At 43.3% G+C, this 19,555-nt stretch overlaps 2 protein-coding genes and 2 non-coding genes across 4 annotated transcripts; 1 reads left to right on the plus strand and 3 right to left on the minus strand.

The window, feature by feature from the left end:
* Positions 1–1,446: 1,446 nt before the first annotated feature.
* LOC4327872 (uncharacterized) lies at positions 1,447–3,427 on the minus strand. The gene is made up of 3 exons (XR_010737653.1): positions 2,272–3,427; positions 2,088–2,187; positions 1,447–1,976 (listed from the first exon to the last, which is right to left on the minus strand). It is a non-coding gene; the product is annotated as an uncharacterized protein (transcript).
* Positions 3,428–4,227: 800 nt separating this feature from the next.
* On the minus strand, positions 4,228–5,389 carry LOC136351046 (RING-H2 finger protein ATL67-like). The gene has a single exon (XM_066305501.1). It carries the CDS (start codon positions 5,150–5,152, stop codon positions 4,559–4,561), a length of 594 nt encoding a protein of 197 aa, XP_066161598.1. The 5' UTR covers positions 5,153–5,389; the 3' UTR covers positions 4,228–4,558.
* A 3,725-nt stretch (positions 5,390–9,114) lies between these two features.
* Positions 9,115–9,186, minus strand: TRNAD-GUC (transfer RNA aspartic acid (anticodon GUC)). The gene has a single exon. It is a non-coding gene; the product is annotated as a tRNA-Asp (tRNA).
* Positions 9,187–12,614: 3,428 nt separating this feature from the next.
* Positions 12,615–14,530, plus strand: LOC4327874 (reticulon-like protein B1). Its single transcript, XM_015765855.3, has 5 exons — positions 12,615–12,948; positions 13,346–13,526; positions 13,650–13,791; positions 13,884–13,953; positions 14,039–14,530. The coding sequence occupies exons 1-5, from the start codon at positions 12,747–12,749 to the stop codon at positions 14,203–14,205; spliced, it is 762 nt and encodes a 253-aa protein (XP_015621341.1). The 5' UTR covers positions 12,615–12,746; the 3' UTR covers positions 14,206–14,530.
* The last annotated feature ends 5,025 nt before the right edge of the window (positions 14,531–19,555 follow it).

Consider the following 19,555-nt stretch of genomic DNA (forward strand, 5'->3'; position numbering starts at 1 on the left):
TACAAGTCACGGACACTTCACGGGAGCTGAAGAATGTCACACACTTTACTCGTACAGAAAAAGAGACAAGGACGCAAGGGTAGGAGGGGGTGTAGAAATAATCGCTGCACAAAATTGTTAGTGACGAGAATCCTCTAACTTATTTTTCTCTAATTTTAAGTTACTGATATGTGAACCCATTAGGGCATATACAATGAAGGCCACTTGTACCAATAGTATCAACGTGCCAAATAGGATAAGACCACATGAAAGTCACACAATCTACAATGGAGATCACTATCGAGTATATTTTTTTTATCGGCTCCTGGTTATTTATGCGTCAGTCCTTAGTTATTGAATCAATTAGAAATTTTATATTTTGGACCTTATAACAACAAAAAGAAATAGATAGATACCCTTGAACTACACAAGGACCCAATATCATTCTCTCCTCCTTTTCTTTTTTTCTCACCTACCCCACTTCCTCTCTTCCCCAATTCCCCACCGGCCACCGAACCCAATCCCCGACTCTGAGTCTCGCCGTCGTCGCCTCCTCTTTCGCCACCAAATTGGCGTTGCCTCTCCCCATCAGGTACTCCGCCTCTCCCTCTCTCCATCCACCGCTACATAGTCCTCCCTTTTCTACCGCCATTATCCTCCTCCCCATCCACCGCAGCGAGCTTTGAGGGCGGCTCTCCCCTTTTCCTCCTCTTCGTCCGACGTGTCGCTCTCCCTTTCTCCTTCTCTTTGGGCGACGGCGGCAGATCTAGCCGCATCTGTCGGCCTCTACCCTCCCGCCCCCTTCTCGCGACAGTCGAGGGGCCACTGGCAGCGGCGGATCTGGCCACAAGCTAGCTGAATCCGAGGGTGACCTCGCTAGATCTGCGACGGTGGTGAACGGCGGTGACCTTAGCGGTGGCGACTTGGAGCGGCGACACGACCTCATCGGCGACATGGAGCGGCAACGCGACCTCGGTGGCGGCGACGATCACCACAGCAAGTTCTCCTTGACCTCTCCTTTTCCCTAAGCACGTCACGAGGCTACGGTTCTCCCCCAATGCGTGGTCCCGAGTAGTGGTTTTGCACCTCCCGAACTAAAGAACGGAGAGGAAATTGTTTCCTCTACAAGCACAGTTACGTCCTGTGGAACCACACGACTGGCTGCCAACTCGGCTGAGCTCCGACATAAAGGCTTGAGACTACATAGCAGAGTGGATCGTTGTATATGCCCTTAGATAGAGTGACACAAGTTAAAACGAAGTAAGTTAAAGTATCTCAATCCGCATCGGGATGAGTCTGCTCTAACATAACGTCAGAAGGACATTGTCGCTGACATGTGGGACCCATAAAGGTTGGGCCCAAACGTAAGTGGCGCACGTCCCGCTAACTTTACATCAGAGGAGCGCGATCCTCCGCACCATTACCATGGTCGCAGCTTTGCTCGTCGGGCGTGAAGTACCAATCCAGTACAACGCTACTGCACCGTGGCAGCTACTAGCAGTACTACCATATCATCTGTATCTGTCTTTCCAAAAAAAAAAGAAGACATTATTACGCGTACAGTTACCCGACTTGGCTACGCTATAATACCGCAGTGTTAGCTGAGGGCCCAACCCCAACTGCTCTTATAAATTTCCTAGTTTGCTCTCTTATTACTAAAGAAAAATCCACGCCGTGCAATTGCTGCAGCTCTGTATACTTGTACAGCGCACAGTGTACACACCCCCGACCGGCAACCACCCAGCTCATTGTCCCCTCCTGCCGACCGTTTCCAGCTCCGCGTGGGAGCCAGCCAAGCCGCACATGATGGAACTGGCAGACGCGTATTCCGGAAGCAGCAGTAGATGGATACGGTAGCAGTACGCCTGTACTACGAATCGCCGACATCGTCACCCTGCTCAGTGCTCACCGGCGTGATAGTGTCATCCTCGTCACGATGCACCCGTGCTCCACCGTCGCTTGCCGAATGCCGATTCAGCACAGTTCATTTCAAGCGGCTGCAGCATTGGAAAAGAAAAGGGGCAAGTGTGGCATCAGTGACAAATGGAGTAGTAGCAAAAAGAAACGGTGTACACAAGCTACAGGCTTCAGAGTTCAGACTGACTGACCGACGCTTTTGGCTTGGCTGGCCCTGCAACCCTTCAAAAGCAAATATAATTCCATCCGGTATTCTGGTACAAGCATGTACCACAGCACAAGGCCTGGAGACTATATAGTATTATCACAAATCTTGAAGCAGGTAACCTTTCGCTCTCATAATTCATTAATTTGGGTACGGAAGATGTAACGTACCGACTCACAGATCAACATGAGCAGACCCATAGATGAAGATAGGCAAGTATAGTAGCCTATAGAAGTGTGCAGATTACAATACTTAGAACTCTCTCTTACGCCCAGGGAAGTTTGCAGATTACAACTAAACAGTACGTATTACAACTGAGAGCCGTAAGTCACTGTAACGGCACCATACATACGGATCAGGAGATAGATCCCTTATGTTCAAGGGTTCAAATCCCAATAGACATTGCCTCAAGAATCTAAAGTAATGAAACAGTAAGCTTTCTCAACATCTCATTGGCACACGTCATTCTAAAAAATAGGAGCCGTCGGATATATACTGGTTTAGTTTGTTATGATTCAGTTATCAAAATATCAAGTACTGTTACAAATATAACATAAGTTGTATTGAGGGAAAAAATGCAAGAGGTATCAATCAAAAAATAACTGCAGTAACCACGAGCCCACAAGAATAATAGAAGAAGTCCTTGCCAAAAAAGGAATATAATGAAGAAATGAAGCTACAACACTTCCTCGCCATAAGACCATAAAAGAAGAATGCTAAACATTCACCTCATAGCTCACAGTGACAAACATATTGTCAAAAGGAATGATTGCAAAAGTTGAATTAGGGAATCAAGGACAACACCTAAGTTCCTAACCATCTACCACAGGATTTCAATCCTGAAGCTTGTTAGATATCAAAATCAGCAGAAAGTAGCTTAAATAATCTACTGTACCTTACAAGGAATAGCAAGATTGCACAAGGTAGTCCATCACTAATAAGAAAAGCAAAAGTTTCACAAATATTTTGCATGTGGTATATTAGATTTATAGTTTCCATTCCCATGTATTATTATTGTTTTCCTGTGCCTACCCCCACAAAGACACTCAAGTTTTTCTTCACCGTTTTAATTTGCTAGGAATTTCTGCAAACCGTGTGGAGTACCTCTAATGGCACCTAGAAATGTTGGCTAGCCAACAGAAGTACAATATGAGATGGGGATAGCAAGGATCAATTGGTTTTGTACCAAAAAGATCACACTTCATATTTATTGCATGGAGAGAAACAACAAGCACAGTAGGTTAACATTTACACAAAATGACTTCTATTTTAATCTGATTAATATGAGGGAAGAGATATATGGTCAGCAGGCACTTCATGATTTGCATTGGTTTCACTTTATATGGTTAGATATTCCAAATCTTCAGTTATGAACTAATAACTAATTAGCAGTAGACCCCCAAGTATCAAGTTCATTTTATAAACTTTGACAGTGTCTATATATCTAAACTCCTCTTTCCAGGACCCCACCACTGTAGATATCATTACCAAGACAGGAACATCTAGATAGAAGCTTTAAAATGTGGTACTGCTACATAGTAAACTGAGGGAAAGAGTTGGCGTACACAAATAAACTTTTGTGACCTTTTAATAAAAAAATGATTGCAAATATATAGCAACATGATCATATGACCTTGAAAAAAACCACATAACCATATGTTTGCACAGCCAAACAAGTTAGGGAACTATGAGAACTGAATTCTGATGTAGCAATCAACATTTCATTTAATTGTTGGGCATCGACGGTCCAGCTCATCTACCATAGAGTGATAAAAGTCTTTGGGAAATTGGGACCCATAAAATTCCTACACTGATAAATAGTTTTAATGAAGAATTATGTCACTGAGCTTGCTAGTTATAGTAATGTACTTGCAGGTATGGTGTACAACTACTTAACACACCAAATGCCAACATGAAATGCAGAAAATTTTCTAATGCTGTCCTTATTACAGTGTGGCAGTAAGAAAAACTGGTGCAACAATGAAATTCATAAGTAATCATCAGATATTGATGCTGCCACCAATCTAACAATTAAAGCCCATAACTTCACAAACAGCTCATCATGGCATAAAAAAAATACAGCAAAGCTGTGCAACAAATTCTCTAATTTCTAATCCAGCAAATGATTCTCTAGCAACGGAAATTATACATTAGAATATCATGAGGAACTCTGCCACAGAAACAAACACAATGTATGTACAACTATTCCTTACTCAAGACATGTACTTCTAGATGACAAAATTTGCTCGAAGTAATATAGTAATATCAAACAAACAATTACCTTCTCTAAATAACCTAAGCACAACCCCCTACAGTCAAACCTCCCCTAAAGCCCGCCTGACCAATCAAGCAATACATAAACTTTACATCCTTAATAAACGTAAAAGGATAAAAAAAAGAAGAGCAATATAGTAGTACTCCAGTTTTTAAGAGCACCGAATTGCACCAATGTGTCCGTCACCTGCTGCGCCTCCGATCGGCGGCGTACTGCGAGAGCGGGACGAGCTCCGACAGCGGCGTCGCCAGCGGCGTGGCCACCGGCGTGGGGATGGGCGAGGACCTGCACACGGGGCACGACGCGTTCCGGCGCAGCCAGGCGTCGAGGCAGCAGACGTGGAACCTGTGCCTGCAGTCGGGCATCACGCGCAGCATCTCCCCGTCCGCGTACTCGCTGAGGCAGATCGAGCACATGGCGTCGGCGTCCGCGCCGGCGCCGCTGTAGAAGGGGACCTTCGGGTACGACGCGATGGCCGCGGGGTCGAGCCCCACGGGGGACGACGCGGCCGCGACGCCCGAGGAGTAGGCGTCGGGGGACTCGGACCCCTCCGCGACGAAGAGCACGCGCGGGACGGTGATGGAGAGGTGGCTGGAGCTGGAGCTCGGGGTGAGCACGCCGGAGAAGTGCCCGCCGCCGCCCCCGCGGCGGAAGCAGAAGTATGACGCGAGGAGGAGCGACGCGAGCAGGACGAGGAATCCCAGCGCGATGGCGATCGAGTACCCGAGGCCGAGCGTGGCGAGCGAGGAGAGCAGCGAAGAGGATGAGGAGGACATGGCGACGGCTGCGGCTGCGGCTGCGGCGGCGGCGGCGCGGTGGGGATCGATCTCTCAGCGGGGAAGCGGCGGAATGGCATTGGGCGGAGGCGAGGCCGCGTGGGGGTAGGGGCGGAAGCGGAGTAAATGCGTATGGTGGCGTGGTGAATTTTTCCGCCCCACGCTCATCTCGCTCTGCCTCTGCCCCCTCTCCCACCTCGCCTCGTCGCGGGGGCTTGGATCTGGTGGTGGTGGACTGGTGGGTGGGCGGCGCCAGCGGCTGCATTTATTTCCGCTCGGGGACGGGACGGGAGGGGAGTAATGGCGGGGAGATATGGGGGGTTTTGCTCTGCTCTGCCCTGCTCGGCGGCTCGGCTTTGCTGGGAAGGGAAGGAGAAGAGAACGACGCGAGTACGACGCGAGGGTGGAGGGAAAGGGAAAGAAAGGGACTCATTTTGCTTTTGCTGCGACGTGGGATCTCACTCGTTTGACGTTTGCGAATTGGCGCTACGCCCGCCGCTAGCTACCCCCGGCCCTCTGGAAAGAGCGGGGAGGGGGTCAATTCGTCGGAAGATGGCCTGTCTTTGGAGGTGTTGTTCCTTCTCCGAGATGGACGGGTCGATCGTTCGATGATGGACTTGCAACAGCGCGCCGTTGGTTTCGAACGATCTGTCCTGAAGGACAGGACGTAATCATCGTGGACTTTTCCATGCCCCCTCCCTTCCGACTACGGCAAGCTCTCGCCAGCGACGGGGGGAGTACGGCCTGTCTCACGGTTGGATTAGACGTATTTGGTTCTGGTGTAGTTCGCGAAAAGAAAGTATTTGGTATTAGATTGGATGTCGGAAGGGATTTTTGGACACAAATTAAAAAACTAATTTCATGACTCGTCTGTAAACCGTGAGACGAATTTATTAAGTCTAATTAATCTATCATTAGCATATGTGAATTACTGTAGCGCTTATGACTAATCATGGACTAATTAGATTTAAAAGATTCGTCTTGCGATTTCTATACAAACTGTGCAATTAGTTTTTTATTTTATCTATATTTAATGCTCTATATATATATTCAAAGATTATATGTGATGTTTGTGGGAAAAAAATTTAGGAACTATACAAGGCCTTGCTTTCATTGTCTCCTTTTCAATTGCACGGAAGATGTACGCACGCTCCAGCGTACTCACACACACCCCAAGCGTCTCTTGTAGCACACACTCCACATATATAAATCGAAAAATTATGACCCTTACCCTTTCTAATCGAAAAATTAGATGATAAACTTTTTATTAAAATGGCATATTTTTTAAAGTGCTAAACGATACATTTCGTGTGAAAACTATAGAAAGTTGTTCTAAAATATCATATTTATCCATTTTTTAAGTTTGTAATAATTAAAACTCAATTAATCACATGTTATTACCACCTCGTTTTACGTGAAACACTTAATCTTCATCTTTATCTCCAGGAGATGCGAAGAATAAATGGAGGGTTTCCTTTAAATTAGCTACTCTGTCAAACAAAAATTATACCCTAGATTTGAATCATTCTAATATAGGGTTTGATTTTTTTTTAAAGATGGAGGGGTACTCATTCTTTTCAAAGGATTGGCTACCTTGATTCTTAAGAGGAACACTATTCTCTACTTATGTTTTCACATGAAAAAAAATCCACCCTGACCTATTCTCTTTGTAAAAATCTTGTGCACAAAAAACAAAAAATCCCTTTATTTTCCAATTCTCTCTGTACACATGCAAATCTTATCATATTCTCGTGTTTTTTTCTACTCCTACGTTTTTCTATTTTATTCCGAATAAGCCCTAAATCATAATGAAAACATACTCCCTCCGTAAAAAAAACAACTTAGAAGGAAACGTGACTCAGATTTATTGTATAGGAGTCACATTTCATGTTAGGTTGGCTTTTTTAGGATGGACCCGTCTATGCATAGTTGTCCGTATATCTTTTGACTACTCGAGGCATTGGCAACAACAGCCTTTTGGCTTGGTCAGGTAGTACCTTATATCATATTTGGGGCATGTTTAGATTGTAGTCAAAATAAACCTTATCAAATTTTGGCGATGTTAAAATTTTGACAAGATGACAATATTGCCAAAATTTTGGCAGGATTTCTTATGTATCTACTAAATTTGGCAACAAACTAAACGTATATATTTTTTTTGGCAACTTCACCCAAAAATGGTATGGTGGAAAATGGCATCAGTTTGTTGTGAACTAGAGTAATAAATTTTGGCACTGCCAAAATAATAAATATATTGTGTTTGGTTTGCTATCAAGTTTGATGTTAACAGGTGCATGTATACTTTATATGCATGTCTATGTATCTCTACTTTTTATGAAACCGCCATATAATTACGCCTTCATATATCAATGTCCTTCATATATTGCGTTGACTACTTGGTGAACCGACTACTCCGACTGCTTTTCGCGCTAATCATCTAGCTACCATCGTTATCACTCATGAGTCACGAGGAAGAAACATGCATAAAAGATGCTAACAATTGTACCATTTTTACCATTTACGAGTCACGAGAAAAAAAACACGCATAAACGAACAGTTAAATTCCCATATCCTTTCATTTTTCGCTTACATAGCAAGTTCATCTAGCCCATTCGAATTGAGTACGAGATCTCTAGCTTGAGGCCTTACTACTAGAAAAATTAGTGGTCTCTCCCCGATTTTATTTGGCAGGTCAGGGAGTAGGGGAGATTTCTAGTTGAAAGCCTCACTAAAATGAGAGAGTAGAAGTTGGGAAAGATGGTGAATGAACACACTCTTAGGCTGTGTTTGCTGGGGGAGGTTGGGAACAAATCTTCTTCGCACGGAAAACGGAGCGGTCCATTAACGCGTGATTAATTAGAAATTAGCTAATTTTTTTTCAAAAATGAATCAATATGATTTTTTAAGCAATTTTTGTATAGAAACTTTTTGCAAAAAACACACCGTTTAGCAGTTTGAAAAGCGTGTACGCGGAAAACGATGGAGAGGTGTTGGGAACCCTTGGGTCCGAACACACCCTTAGAACTTCAGTTTAGAGGAACTTCAGCTCCTAGGTATAGGAAAAGTGGAGGAATATGAAGGTATGCACATATCAATAAATAGAATTTTTTCATAAGATTTGAGTGGATGGAAATTTTTCTATGTTTTCTCTTTATTACAACTTGGAGGGAAAGTAAAAAATTCATTTGGTTTCTCTATACATCATTCCTACAAACTGAATACTGCTTGTAGGAATAATTCTTAGGAATCCAAATCCTTTTCTTTTTCTTCAAACCGAATAAGCCTTTAGAATGGTCTCTCCCATTGTTCCAGCTTAGTAGAGGAGAAAACAATTAAACAATATCATTTATTCTGAAACAATTATCGGCCGGTTGAGGGTTTTATATTTACCAATTTAATTATTTAGTGATGGTTGTAATACGGCACTGAAAGAAATTTTAGAAAAAAACAAATTTTATGGACAGCTAAAATCGAAAATGGTATATTTTATACAACGATGCGCTGTTGGTTGTAAATTTCCGTCACCGCTTTTGTCCCAACTCGAATTCTATTTCTGACGACCGTCTAAAGGACTATTTGTGCTAAGCAAAGCACTCATTTGATTTGAGGCATTTCCAAAGGACACATGTCCTCTGCAGTGCTTCACAGGTAAGTGGGTAACACTCCTCACTTGCAGAGCAATATGCAGCAGCGCAGAGGATCTCAACTGATTTCCAAAAGCTTCAAAATGATTGACTGGAAGAGAGCTGTTTTTCCTCCTATCTCAAGCTGGATTACTAGGGATATTAGGGGAAAAAATAAAATTACTTGTGTGAGGCATCTTATAAAGCTTCATTTCTTCAAAATGGCTGGAGGAGTTGATTACAAGTATTCTGTTCCTAAAGCTTCATCAAAATGATTGGAGGAGTTGGATTACAAAGATATTGGACAAAAAAAAGGTGGACAAAAAAGGTAAATTATTACGCCGTTGCCGGGGATCGAACCCGGGTCACCCGCGTGACAGGCGGGAATACTCACCACTATACTACAACGACTTTGTTGCGCTCAACATTTCTAAATTTTTAAATTTTATTCGATGATAGGATATCCCTGGCGGCCATCAGAATCGCCCGCTAGAGCATCGGCACATCGAAGCAGCATATTCCCATGTTCCCAGTATATCTTGTGTTCTCTTTGGCTCGACGCCTGACGCCTCACCTTCGTGCCTTTCGTCAGTTGCTCAGCTCGTGGTCGAGTATTAGCTCACTCCGCTCTTCTCCGCCCCAGAGGTGCTCCTTTCCTTCCTCCGCCATGGCCCATGTACCGGGGTCTCCGTCGCCACAACTCGGAGGGGGTCGGCTCTCTCCACTTATTACGGCTTTACCTGTGAGTAACCTAGTAACCTGTGTATCCCAATTGCTGGCTTACTTCTTGTCCCCTTGTTCTTTTTCTGCGAGGCTCTTGCTGTCGTTGTTCTTGCTGAAGCACGATATGATTGTTCTCCGGTTCTTCGATTGTGTGATACTAGATGCGAACATGTGTACTTTATAAACCGTTCCCCTTTTCTCATCTCTGCTTTGGTCGCCGACGCGAGAAGTGGAATCCGCACGCAAGTGCTAGATGTGTTTATTGCAGATTTAGCAACCGATCGACCTGTTGAAATTATAAGCACATGATAATTTAATTTATTTCATAAATAAATCATAACATTGCAGACGTAAAATAGATTGAATGCATCATTAGATCTACACTACACATGTAAACTAAGCAGTAAAATATAAACAGATAAAATATGCGCAACATGTCGAACACGTACCGAGGTGGCAGAAAGACCGGTTGCTCAGCAGGAACTACTCGTGGTTGCGGGCGTCGACGGAGATTTGCACAGCACGCGAGCGGAGAGGAAGGCGAGCCGTCGCGGACGAACAGGGAGCAGTCGCGCGAAGCGCTTCTCAAAAGTCTTATTGCCGCCTTCTCCCGGTGCAGGACGTCGAAGGCAGAGGTTCCGGAGACCTGCTCTCCATCTCGCAGGTGCACGCCGGCGAGCGGGATGGAGTAGTCTATGAGCGACGGTGCAGCACATAGGAGGAGGCAAACCGTAGATTGATTTTGTGTGTGTAGAAGCGGCGGCTCGGTTTATATAGAGATAGGTCGCTTGATTAGGGTGCCCGCACAATCCCCACTCCGCGTAACCGAACCGGATAAGTCGCGCGTAACTTATCCGGTCTCCACGCCATTTTCACGCACCGGATTTTTCGGAATGTTTCCAAAAACAAAACAAATCCGAATTTTTCTGCAGCAAAACAAAACTGCAAAAGGAGGCTGCATTTGCGCAAGGGTGAGGAGCCAATTTTGCGGACCATTCGATGCACGCCTGCCAGGCGAGGCGAGCACGCGCGTGTTCCCCCTCTTCTCTCCACCACACATGCTTCAAGTGGCTAGGAGGACATCCTCCCTTTTAAGGAGGTCCCTCTCTCCTAGAATAAGTAAGGTGATACTAAACTCCATATGCATGTCATCCCATGAGGTGAGCTTCTGTGATTTTTCAAAGAATTAAGGCCTTACCCCATTTATTAATTCCAACACGACCAACCTACGTCTATGAATTCCATACACAAATTTAACATCGGGACGTGTCGATATGTGGATGGGCTGTGTATGGACGTCCAGTAGCTGATGTGGACATGTGGTGTACAAGGGTCCAAGGCCCACATGGAGAATTGGAGGTAGGTATGACTGTCGAAATCTTCCAGGCCGGATAAAGACTTACAATTGAGCCTAATGGTTAGCCCATTCAGAACATTGTAGTTTTTTTTCTTTTTTTTTTAAAAAAAATACATATGGAGCGTATGCGTTCAAAACATTGCGTTTTTCACTAGAGTGATGTGCATATGAAGTTTGCACTAGGAAGTACAAACATGTTTTTCGTGATGAGTACAAATAGATGTTGATACTAGTATAAAACAAAAATCCTTATATGGGGGTCGAAAGTTTGGTGTGGAAACAAAACTTTGTTTAAGGATATTTCAAGGTGTTTTAGAGCTCTATATCCAGTACGGTTAACGCCACGGACGTTTTGCATAGAATTATGTAAATTATTCGGAGAGTACTCCCTCTGTGCTATAAAAAAGAAAATTATAGGGATGAATTTGGACTAAGCATAAAAAACAAATCTTGTGGATGAATATGGATATACACTATATCCATATTCATATCTTCAAGATTTGAATTTTTATGGACAGGGGGACTAGAGTGTAAAACGTCTCTGACCATATGACCATGATAAATCGGAAATTTTCCTTTTTAAAATACAATACAAATGCAGGTGTTTAATTACCCATCTATATAATTATACATACGTACACCCTACTCTTAATGGGCATCTCTATAAGGTTGATCGCACTATATTTATATTTGATAAATTTTTGAGAGAAATTTTGTCGACAAATGAATAGCAAAAATTGATTTTTCTTAGGAACATATATTGTCGCTGGGAAGAAGGTATATGTTCAAAATAAAGGTTTTTCTGGCTATTTTATTTTTAGGAGAATTAACGAATCGAGAATTTGCTCAATTAAGGGAGTGTTTGGGAGTGAGGGACTAAAGTTTAGTCCCTCTCTCCAAAACTTTAGTCCAACCCCCTAAGGCCGTGTTCGGTAGCCAGTTTTCTCCACCCTCGTTTTCCGCGCACATGTTTTTCAAACTGCTAAACAATGCGTTTTTTTTAAAAAGTTTATATACGAAAGTTGCTTAAAAAATCATATTGATCCATTTTTCTTAAAGTAGCAAATATTTAATTAATCACGTGCTAATATATCACTCCGTTTTTCGTAAATACTGTTTAGGGTTGGGAACTGGCTATTGCCAACACAGCCAAGCAAGCACCTTAGCTAGCAAGTATAGCCAGCAACAGTTATAAAAAAAACAAAAGCCAGCAACCCTTTGTTTGTGTGTTTGGCTTGTCCAATTCAAAGTTTCATGCGCGTCTAGAAACTTCGGACCAAGACGAGACCATCTCCTCCTTTTCCCTTCGGCTACCGTCTCCTGACCGCTGTCCACCGACGGATGCCGGAGCAGAACCCATCGGACGGCACGTGTCGTCAGACGAACCACGCCGTCCTCGCGATCTCCACCATCTCCTTTACTCGTGGGCCCGCAACGACGTGCCCGCGATGACGACGTCTTCCTGTCCACGTCGTTGAACTTAACCACGAAGTAGTAGTACCCTCCACCGTCTACCATTAATCCCACCCTTGTCACTGGCATGTGGGCCCTACCCCGTACTCGCGGCATTGATTCGCCGTTAAGCCATGGGGGTAAGCGCCGGGGTATACCTGCCACGCTGACAAAAAGTAGTAAACCCGTCCGTTAGATTTCAGACGGGTTTGGGCTCAAATATCCTCCGCGGCGTCTGCGTTCAAACGGACGGTTGAGATCGCATCACGCGCCGTATAAAGCGACCTTTGCCTGGCTACACGCACCCGATACTTTCGTCGGAGCAAACTCTCTCTGTTTGAAGCCACGGAGAAAAAGCTTGGGTGATTTCTTGGAAGCGAAGAGTGAGGGGAGAAGAAGAAGAAGAAGAAGAAGAAGAGGGGGGAGGAGGAGGAGCAGCATGGCTGAGCACAAGGAGGAGCAGTCGGTGATGGAGAAGCTCTCCGAGAAGCTGCACGGCGACTCCTCGTCGTCTTCCTCGGACTCGGACGACGACAAGAAGGGTTCCTCCTCGTCGTCGGCGGCGGCGGCCATGAAGGCCAAGATCTACCGCCTCTTCGGCCGCGAGAGGCCCGTCCACTCCGTCCTCGGCGGCGGCAAGCGTAAGCCCCTTGCTTGGTAGCTTGGATTCGAAAGCATCGCTTCTATTTTGCTGTAGATCCGATCCGATCGCTTTTTTTTTTTGGCTCGCTTGTTCTACCTGCGACTGTTACTTCACCTATTTAGCAGCTATATGCGATGCAAATAAGTGTTTAAATCCGAGATTTGGGGATCTATATCTCCAGACTCTACTAAAACCTCAAGATTTGCTTTGTTCGATTTGATTTGATTAGTGATGTGGTGAAACGGCGGCGCAGCTTGTCGTTACTCTTAAACCCTAAATAAGATTTTGTTTGATCCCGATCTTGAAATAGATCTGGAATATTTACTCACCTATCTGTTTATTCTGGTGTTTGGAGTTATTTGATTGATTGTTTGTACATAAATGCGTGCTTGCAGCTGCTGATCTCGTGCTATGGAGGAACAAGAAGATCTCCGGTGGGGTGCTCGCCGGAGCCACGGCCATCTGGCTACTCTTCGAGATCATGGAGTACCACCTCCTCACCTTGGTGTGCCACTGCCTCATTCTCTCCCTGGCTGTCCTCTTCCTCTGGTCCAATGCCTCCACTTTCATCCACAAGTGAGCTTCTGTAGTACTTTGACTCTGATGCGCTTTAGACCCGCAGCTGGTATTTGTGGTGCCCTGTTGTCAAGTTTTTCCTTATCATGTATGTGGCCATAACTTATTATACTGATTTTTTAGGTCCCCTCCAAACATTCCTGAGGTGAAAATTCCAGAGGACTTGACAGTAAACATTGCCCTTTCTCTGAGATATGAGATCAATAGAGGTTTTGCAACCTTGAGGGAGATTGGTCATGGCCGTGATCTGAAGAAGTTCCTCATTGTATGTTAACTGACTCTTTATCCTCGGTGATGCATAACATTAGGCACTTGTTGATTGCCTGCTGATGTGCCTTGTTATCTTTCTATCATCAGGTGATCGCTGGACTCTGGATTCTGTCAGTTCTTGGTAGCAGCTGTAACTTTTTGACTTTGTTCTACATAGGTAATGATACCAGTGCTGCGAAGCTTAAGTTTGGCAAACTATTTGATACAAGTTTATAACAACCTTTTTTTGGGGCTGAATGCAGTTTTTGTGGCGCTCTACACTGTGCCAGTACTGTATGAGAAGTATGAGGACAAGGTTGATGCTTTTGGTGAGAAGGCTGAGATTGAATTTAAGAAGTACTATGCCCTCTTTGAAGAGAAATGCCTATCGAAGATTCCCAAGGGTCCTTTGAAAGATAAGAAGCACTAGATTAGTAGAAGGTACCTGCAATGAATCAGCAGCCGTGTTAATCACTATTGCTCGACTTTTATTTTGGAGGATGGTTATGAGTCCTTGTGTGTGTGTCTAGTTGATAATATATACTTGCATGGGCAGTTCTAGCCTTCTAGCATGGCTGATAGTTGTTATGTGGTGGCAGATGGTTGTGGCGTGCAATCTTTTGTGGAGTTGAGCAATGCTGGCTCAAATCTGCTGATCTTTTCCCCCCTTTCATGTTCAACTTTAAGCATAGTTACTATATCTGGATGCTAGAAGTATTATGGTACTATCAATGCCCCAAGTGAACCTTGTGATATATTGTTTCATGGCTTTATGTTTTTTACCGGTTTTAGGCTAGTGGGATGTATTATGGTATTACTTTGTTTGCTGATATGAAATCTGGTAATCTGGTCCGTCTTCAGAGAGGTCATGTTGGAATTAACTTGAAAGTGAAGGTCCCAGCAGAGGGTTATTCGATAAAGTTGAAAACTCTAACATTATAACCTTCAGAAATACATTATGCCATGCCGTACAATGCTTGAATGATTGTCTGTATTTCAAAGCATTTTAATCCATGGGCTGAGGGCTCTGGTTGATATTCTAGGATGAAGCAGCTCAAAAATTAACCTTGATGGGCTTAATTGTTTGGTTTCTTTTGGGATTCCATATTATGCCTACTATAAGATTTTGATATTATAGTCAATGTGGTACTTCCAATTACGAGTCAATGCCTTCTGTGGCCATTCCCAGCCGTTGTTATGATGAGAAACTGTTGTTTTTCCTTATAACATATGAATTGAAGTTGGCCAGTTTTGCATTTGCATTTTGTGCGGTTGTTATGATTGATATAAAAAAGCCCATTTTGTCGCTTGATACTATCTGGGTTTGAAGCTTAGCATCATTTGTGATCTTCTGATATGTGGATTAAATTCCTCTTTTCAAGCCGTTTAGGAACTTTTGAGTGCTAGTGTTATAAAGAATAATGCAGGCGTGGAAACCGCTTTCTTTTGTGCATGCTGGTAAACGCGAATACTGTCCGGCTACCGTAAGGTATACTATGGTTTTGGTTTTGAAAACCGAAAAGGTTATCGTGCGTGATAACTATACGGTTTTGTAAACTGGTTTTGTAAACTCTGTTCTTGTCTAATCTCTACTGGTTTTTGGGCTGGGAAGCTATTTTGGGTCCTTCGCGATGGGAGCCGTCAGGACTCGGGAGAGTATTCCTGGTCTTTCTGTGTATCTCATTAGGTTTTGTTGGAATATTGCCTAGCAAACATTCGAATGTTTTTTTCATCCATCTCACTCGGATTTTTCAACATATGGATGTGCCCCACGGGCTAGCTTAATCGTAACAACGGGTCCAATCTGACAGTTATAAGTCTAAAGAGGTTTAATAAAAAAAGAAAAATATCATCAACATATGAATTAAAAACTTGCACTGTTTTAGTATAATTTTAGTATAGTTACACTGTAATTAATCATATGCATTAAAAAGTTACACTGTAATTTTCGTAATTACACTGTAATTAATATGTAACTAGTATGTAAGTTTGTTATTTGGATACAAAGATAACATAACATTTGGTTGCTTGCTCAGTTGGTAAAATGCCTTCTCTTGGGCAACAAGAGATCGTGCGGTCGACTCCACGCCTACACGTGAACACTCACCTTTTATTTTCCCACCTCACCCGTGTGAGCACGAATCTTGATGCAATCAAACGGTCCAAAAATCGAATGATATGTAACAAGAAATCTGTCGCAAGATTTATAGCGAAACCGCATTACTATTGGCAGGGGAATATTTTATCACCCTTCAAAACTACTCTCCCTAGTATTTGTTTTGTCACCAAGCTAACGAGAATTGAATCGACTGCTCAGTTTCTAGTCAATAATTTAATTTAGCACGGTAAAACGAAAGGGCTAGTTAACAATTTAATTTAGAACTGTAAAATAAAAGGCAAACTTATTTATTTCAAGTCTTAATGTGTGATACAATAAATATGCTTATGTCATTGGAAAAAGAAATAGGGGCACTACAAATATATGCCTATCTCATTTGAAAACAAGAAAATGAAATAGACCGACACGAAGGAACAGCGACGGCTACTATCCTCCTTCGATAAGGGCATTCTCAACCCAATAACTAGAATGATGTTCATAGTAGTATTAAATAAGCTGTCACCTAGAATAAAAAATGAGATGGCAAGTGAATAAATGAGGAAAGAGAGGAAACCATGTGTCACATCCTGATTTTTGTTTCAGGATTTATAAATTATTTAATAAATTATTATTAGAATTTATATTAAATGATCTTTAATTTACAAGTGAAGTTAAATGTGGGAAATAAAATTTCCCAAATATAAAGCATGGATGGATTTAATTTTTATTAAATTCTCCATGATTAAGTCAACTCTCTGAAATTTTCTCGGATTTTTCAGAGCTCAATTCCTAAATGATACAAAAAACAGTTCAGTAATTATTTGATCAATAATGATCTAATTATAATTGTTAAGAGCTTTTCTTGTTTAAAAATCCTTAAATTATAAATTGTTGTTTAAAAGGAATAATTAGAAATGATCTTAAAAGAGAAGATCTAATTTTAATTTGTTAAATCTCAATATAAAATTGGGCTAGATAAAATTTTGTTAAATACTTTGCTTAATTCTATAATTCCTAGATTTTTCTGGGATTTATTTGAGCCAAGGAAGTATTTTTAATCAATGGAATTGCATTTCATGAATAATTTAAACAGAAAAATGTTTTTAAATCCACCTTTTGGCTTTGGGCCGAAAGTCGGCCCAAAACCTTCTCTCTCTCCCCGGCCCAAGTCGGCCCAGTCCGCAACCGAGCCGCCGCTCTCCTCTCTCTCTCTCGCTGTCGCTGACAGGTGGGCCCCACCTGTCAGGCCCGTCTTCCTCCTCGCGCCGCTGCCGGCCGAAACCCTAGCCGCCGCCACTTTCCAATCCGGTCGATCCTTTTCGTTTCCGGTGAAATCGTTTGAGGGGAAATGTTTCCCGAGATTTCCTCTACCTTTTCTCTTTTGGAATCATCCTCTAAATCGCTTTGGAAATCCGTGGATTCGAGTTCGATTCGGATCGGTCTCTCTCCTCCGAACCCTAACCTTTCCTTCTCGTCGCCGGTCGCCGTGGGCCTTCGCCACAGCCTTCCAACCCCTATAAAAGGATCCCCAAGCCCGCCGCTACCCGTCGCCACCCTCGCCTTCGTCTCTTGCCGTCGGTAGCGCCCTAGCACCGTGTAACCTCGTGCCGTCGTCGTCGCCGTCGCTCCAGCCGTGCTTCGCCGTTGTTCCAGTCGTCGCCGTCGCTCGGGAAGGTCGCCATCGTGGTCGCCGTCGCGTCGCCGTCCTCGTCCGCCCCTTCGCCGTCGCTGAAGACCGCCGGAGCATCGCCGTCATCGTCAAGCCGAAGACCGTCGCCGCTTCTTCCTCGTCGTCGGCGCCGTCCGTTGCTCTTCCGCCGTTGTTTTGGTCACCGGTGAGTTCGCCGCGTCGCCCTCTACCCGTTGGTGTCCTCCGTTTGCGTCGTCGCGCCGTCGTTCGCCGGCGAGCATGCGTTGCCGAACCGCCGCCGGTGCTGACGTCATCGCTGACGTCATCGTTGCCGTTCCCCGTGGCCCGGTCGTGGACCGATGGATCTCGGCCGCCCGTTTTGGATAGAATCGATCTCGGCCGTTCGTTTCCTTAGACCGTCCCGTGCACCCGGACCGCCTTTGATGACGCAATAATCCTCCTTTTCCTTTTCAAAAATAATTCATTATTGCGTCATAATTCAATTAAAATCCATATAAATGCTTTAATCCGATTTAATCTTTGAAAATTCATAACTAATTCATTGTAACTCAGTTTAATGTGGTTCAAGTTGCAAAAGTTGTATAAAATAAAGATCTACATATTAAAATTATCCATAAATTGAATTAAATTTATTTAATTCTTTTTAAATGGGCTTTAATTAGATTTAATATAGTAAAATTCATAATAAATTCATTTGAAGTCAGAATGAGGCCGTTCAAGTCTCATAATTCATCTAAAATTATGATCTACTTGTTTGTTTACTTTTTATGTATTGTTTATTTGGTTTTTATTAGTCTTTTCCTTGTTTTGCGTGTTAGCTTGTCGTTTCCGTCGTTGCGAAGGTTCGCGAGTGCGTCAGAAGTGTTCAAGAAGATTAATTGAAGACCGATTATTGCAAGGCAAGTCACACAGATCCTAAACACAATCCTTTGAGCATGTTGATCCTATATTTAAATTCTCTATTTATTTCAACTGTGCATTTATTTTCGAATGTCATTGGGTGGTGTGAATCTATTCCTTTGTTATGGCCTGTTTGCATTGATTATTCTATTCCTTGATACCTTGGGATATTATAACTTGACTAGTTGGACTATGTATATATTGGTTCAGCTAGATATTAGATATGATTGCTTAGCCATGCTTAGAAACATTAGCACATTATTGGGATAACTTATGATTCACTATTACTTAATGATGATTTAATGATAGTTCACGATGGTCAATCGTGATTGGTAAATTAATTACTTGCCAACTAAAACTTGATAATGGTGGGTTGTGAGCACATGGTTTTGAGAGTCGTGCTCATGACAATTAAGGACCGGTTCGCGAGCTACTGTTGTGAAACATTAACCGTGCCAACCACAAGCCAGCGTGGGCAACGGCTTTACCTTTTGTATAGCATGATTCATTGCGGAGCACCAGACTGAGAAGTGGCAGAGATAAGCCCACGGGGGTCGCTGGGGAGTCCATGCCTTGTTTATAAGGGGGTGATTATGATCCAGGAAAGGTGCGCTGTGGTGGATTGTGTTGTGCAAGGGGTATTGTCACAGCTCCTTTCCAAGGTACCGTGGTGGTATTGAGGCACATGGTGACATGTTGTGGGGCTGTGTCTTGTGGGTACAGTGGTACACCTCTGGCCAGAGTAAAACTATTCGAATAGCCGTGCCCGCGATTATGGGCGGGTTGAGCAATGTTTTTCGTGATTAGTCTCACACCTCTCACAATAATTATGGATGTTATACCTGGTAATAATTTGCTTAGCTCCTGGTTTGGAGTTAGATTTGTACAGCCGGGTATGGTTGTTCAGGATGGTTGGGCCTGTGCAGCATGGGTGTGTTGTTCAGTGTTGATTAAAATTTCTGATTAATTACTCCACTGTTTTACTTCTCTTAAATGTTTTGCTAAAAGCTGCTTTTGCAAATGAGCCTATATTATGCCATCCTTTGGTATCCTTGTGCACTTGCATATTTGCTGTGTGGCTTGCTGAGTATGTCATATGCTCACCTTGCAATAATCAATCAACCTCAGTTG

This window comes from Oryza sativa, chromosome 1 (genome assembly GCF_034140825.1).
Source record: "Oryza sativa Japonica Group chromosome 1, ASM3414082v1".
NCBI classification, from domain to species: domain Eukaryota; kingdom Viridiplantae; phylum Streptophyta; class Magnoliopsida; order Poales; family Poaceae; genus Oryza; species Oryza sativa.

Bases quoted from the DNA above. Each gene is read 5' to 3' on its own strand.
- LOC136351046 (XM_066305501.1), bottom strand. From the start codon at position 5,152: ATGTCCTCCTCATCCTCTTCGCTGCTCTCCTCGCTCGCCACGCTCGGC.
- LOC4327874 (XM_015765855.3), top strand. From the start codon at position 12,747: ATGGCTGAGCACAAGGAGGAGCAGTCGGTGATGGAGAAGCTCTCCGAG. The intron at 12,949-13,345 runs GTAAGCCCCTTG...GCGTGCTTGCAG, and splicing joins CGTCCTCGGCGGCGGCAAGC to CTGCTGATCTCGTGCTATGG. The intron at 13,527-13,649 runs GTGAGCTTCTGT...CTGATTTTTTAG, and splicing joins GCCTCCACTTTCATCCACAA to GTCCCCTCCAAACATTCCTG.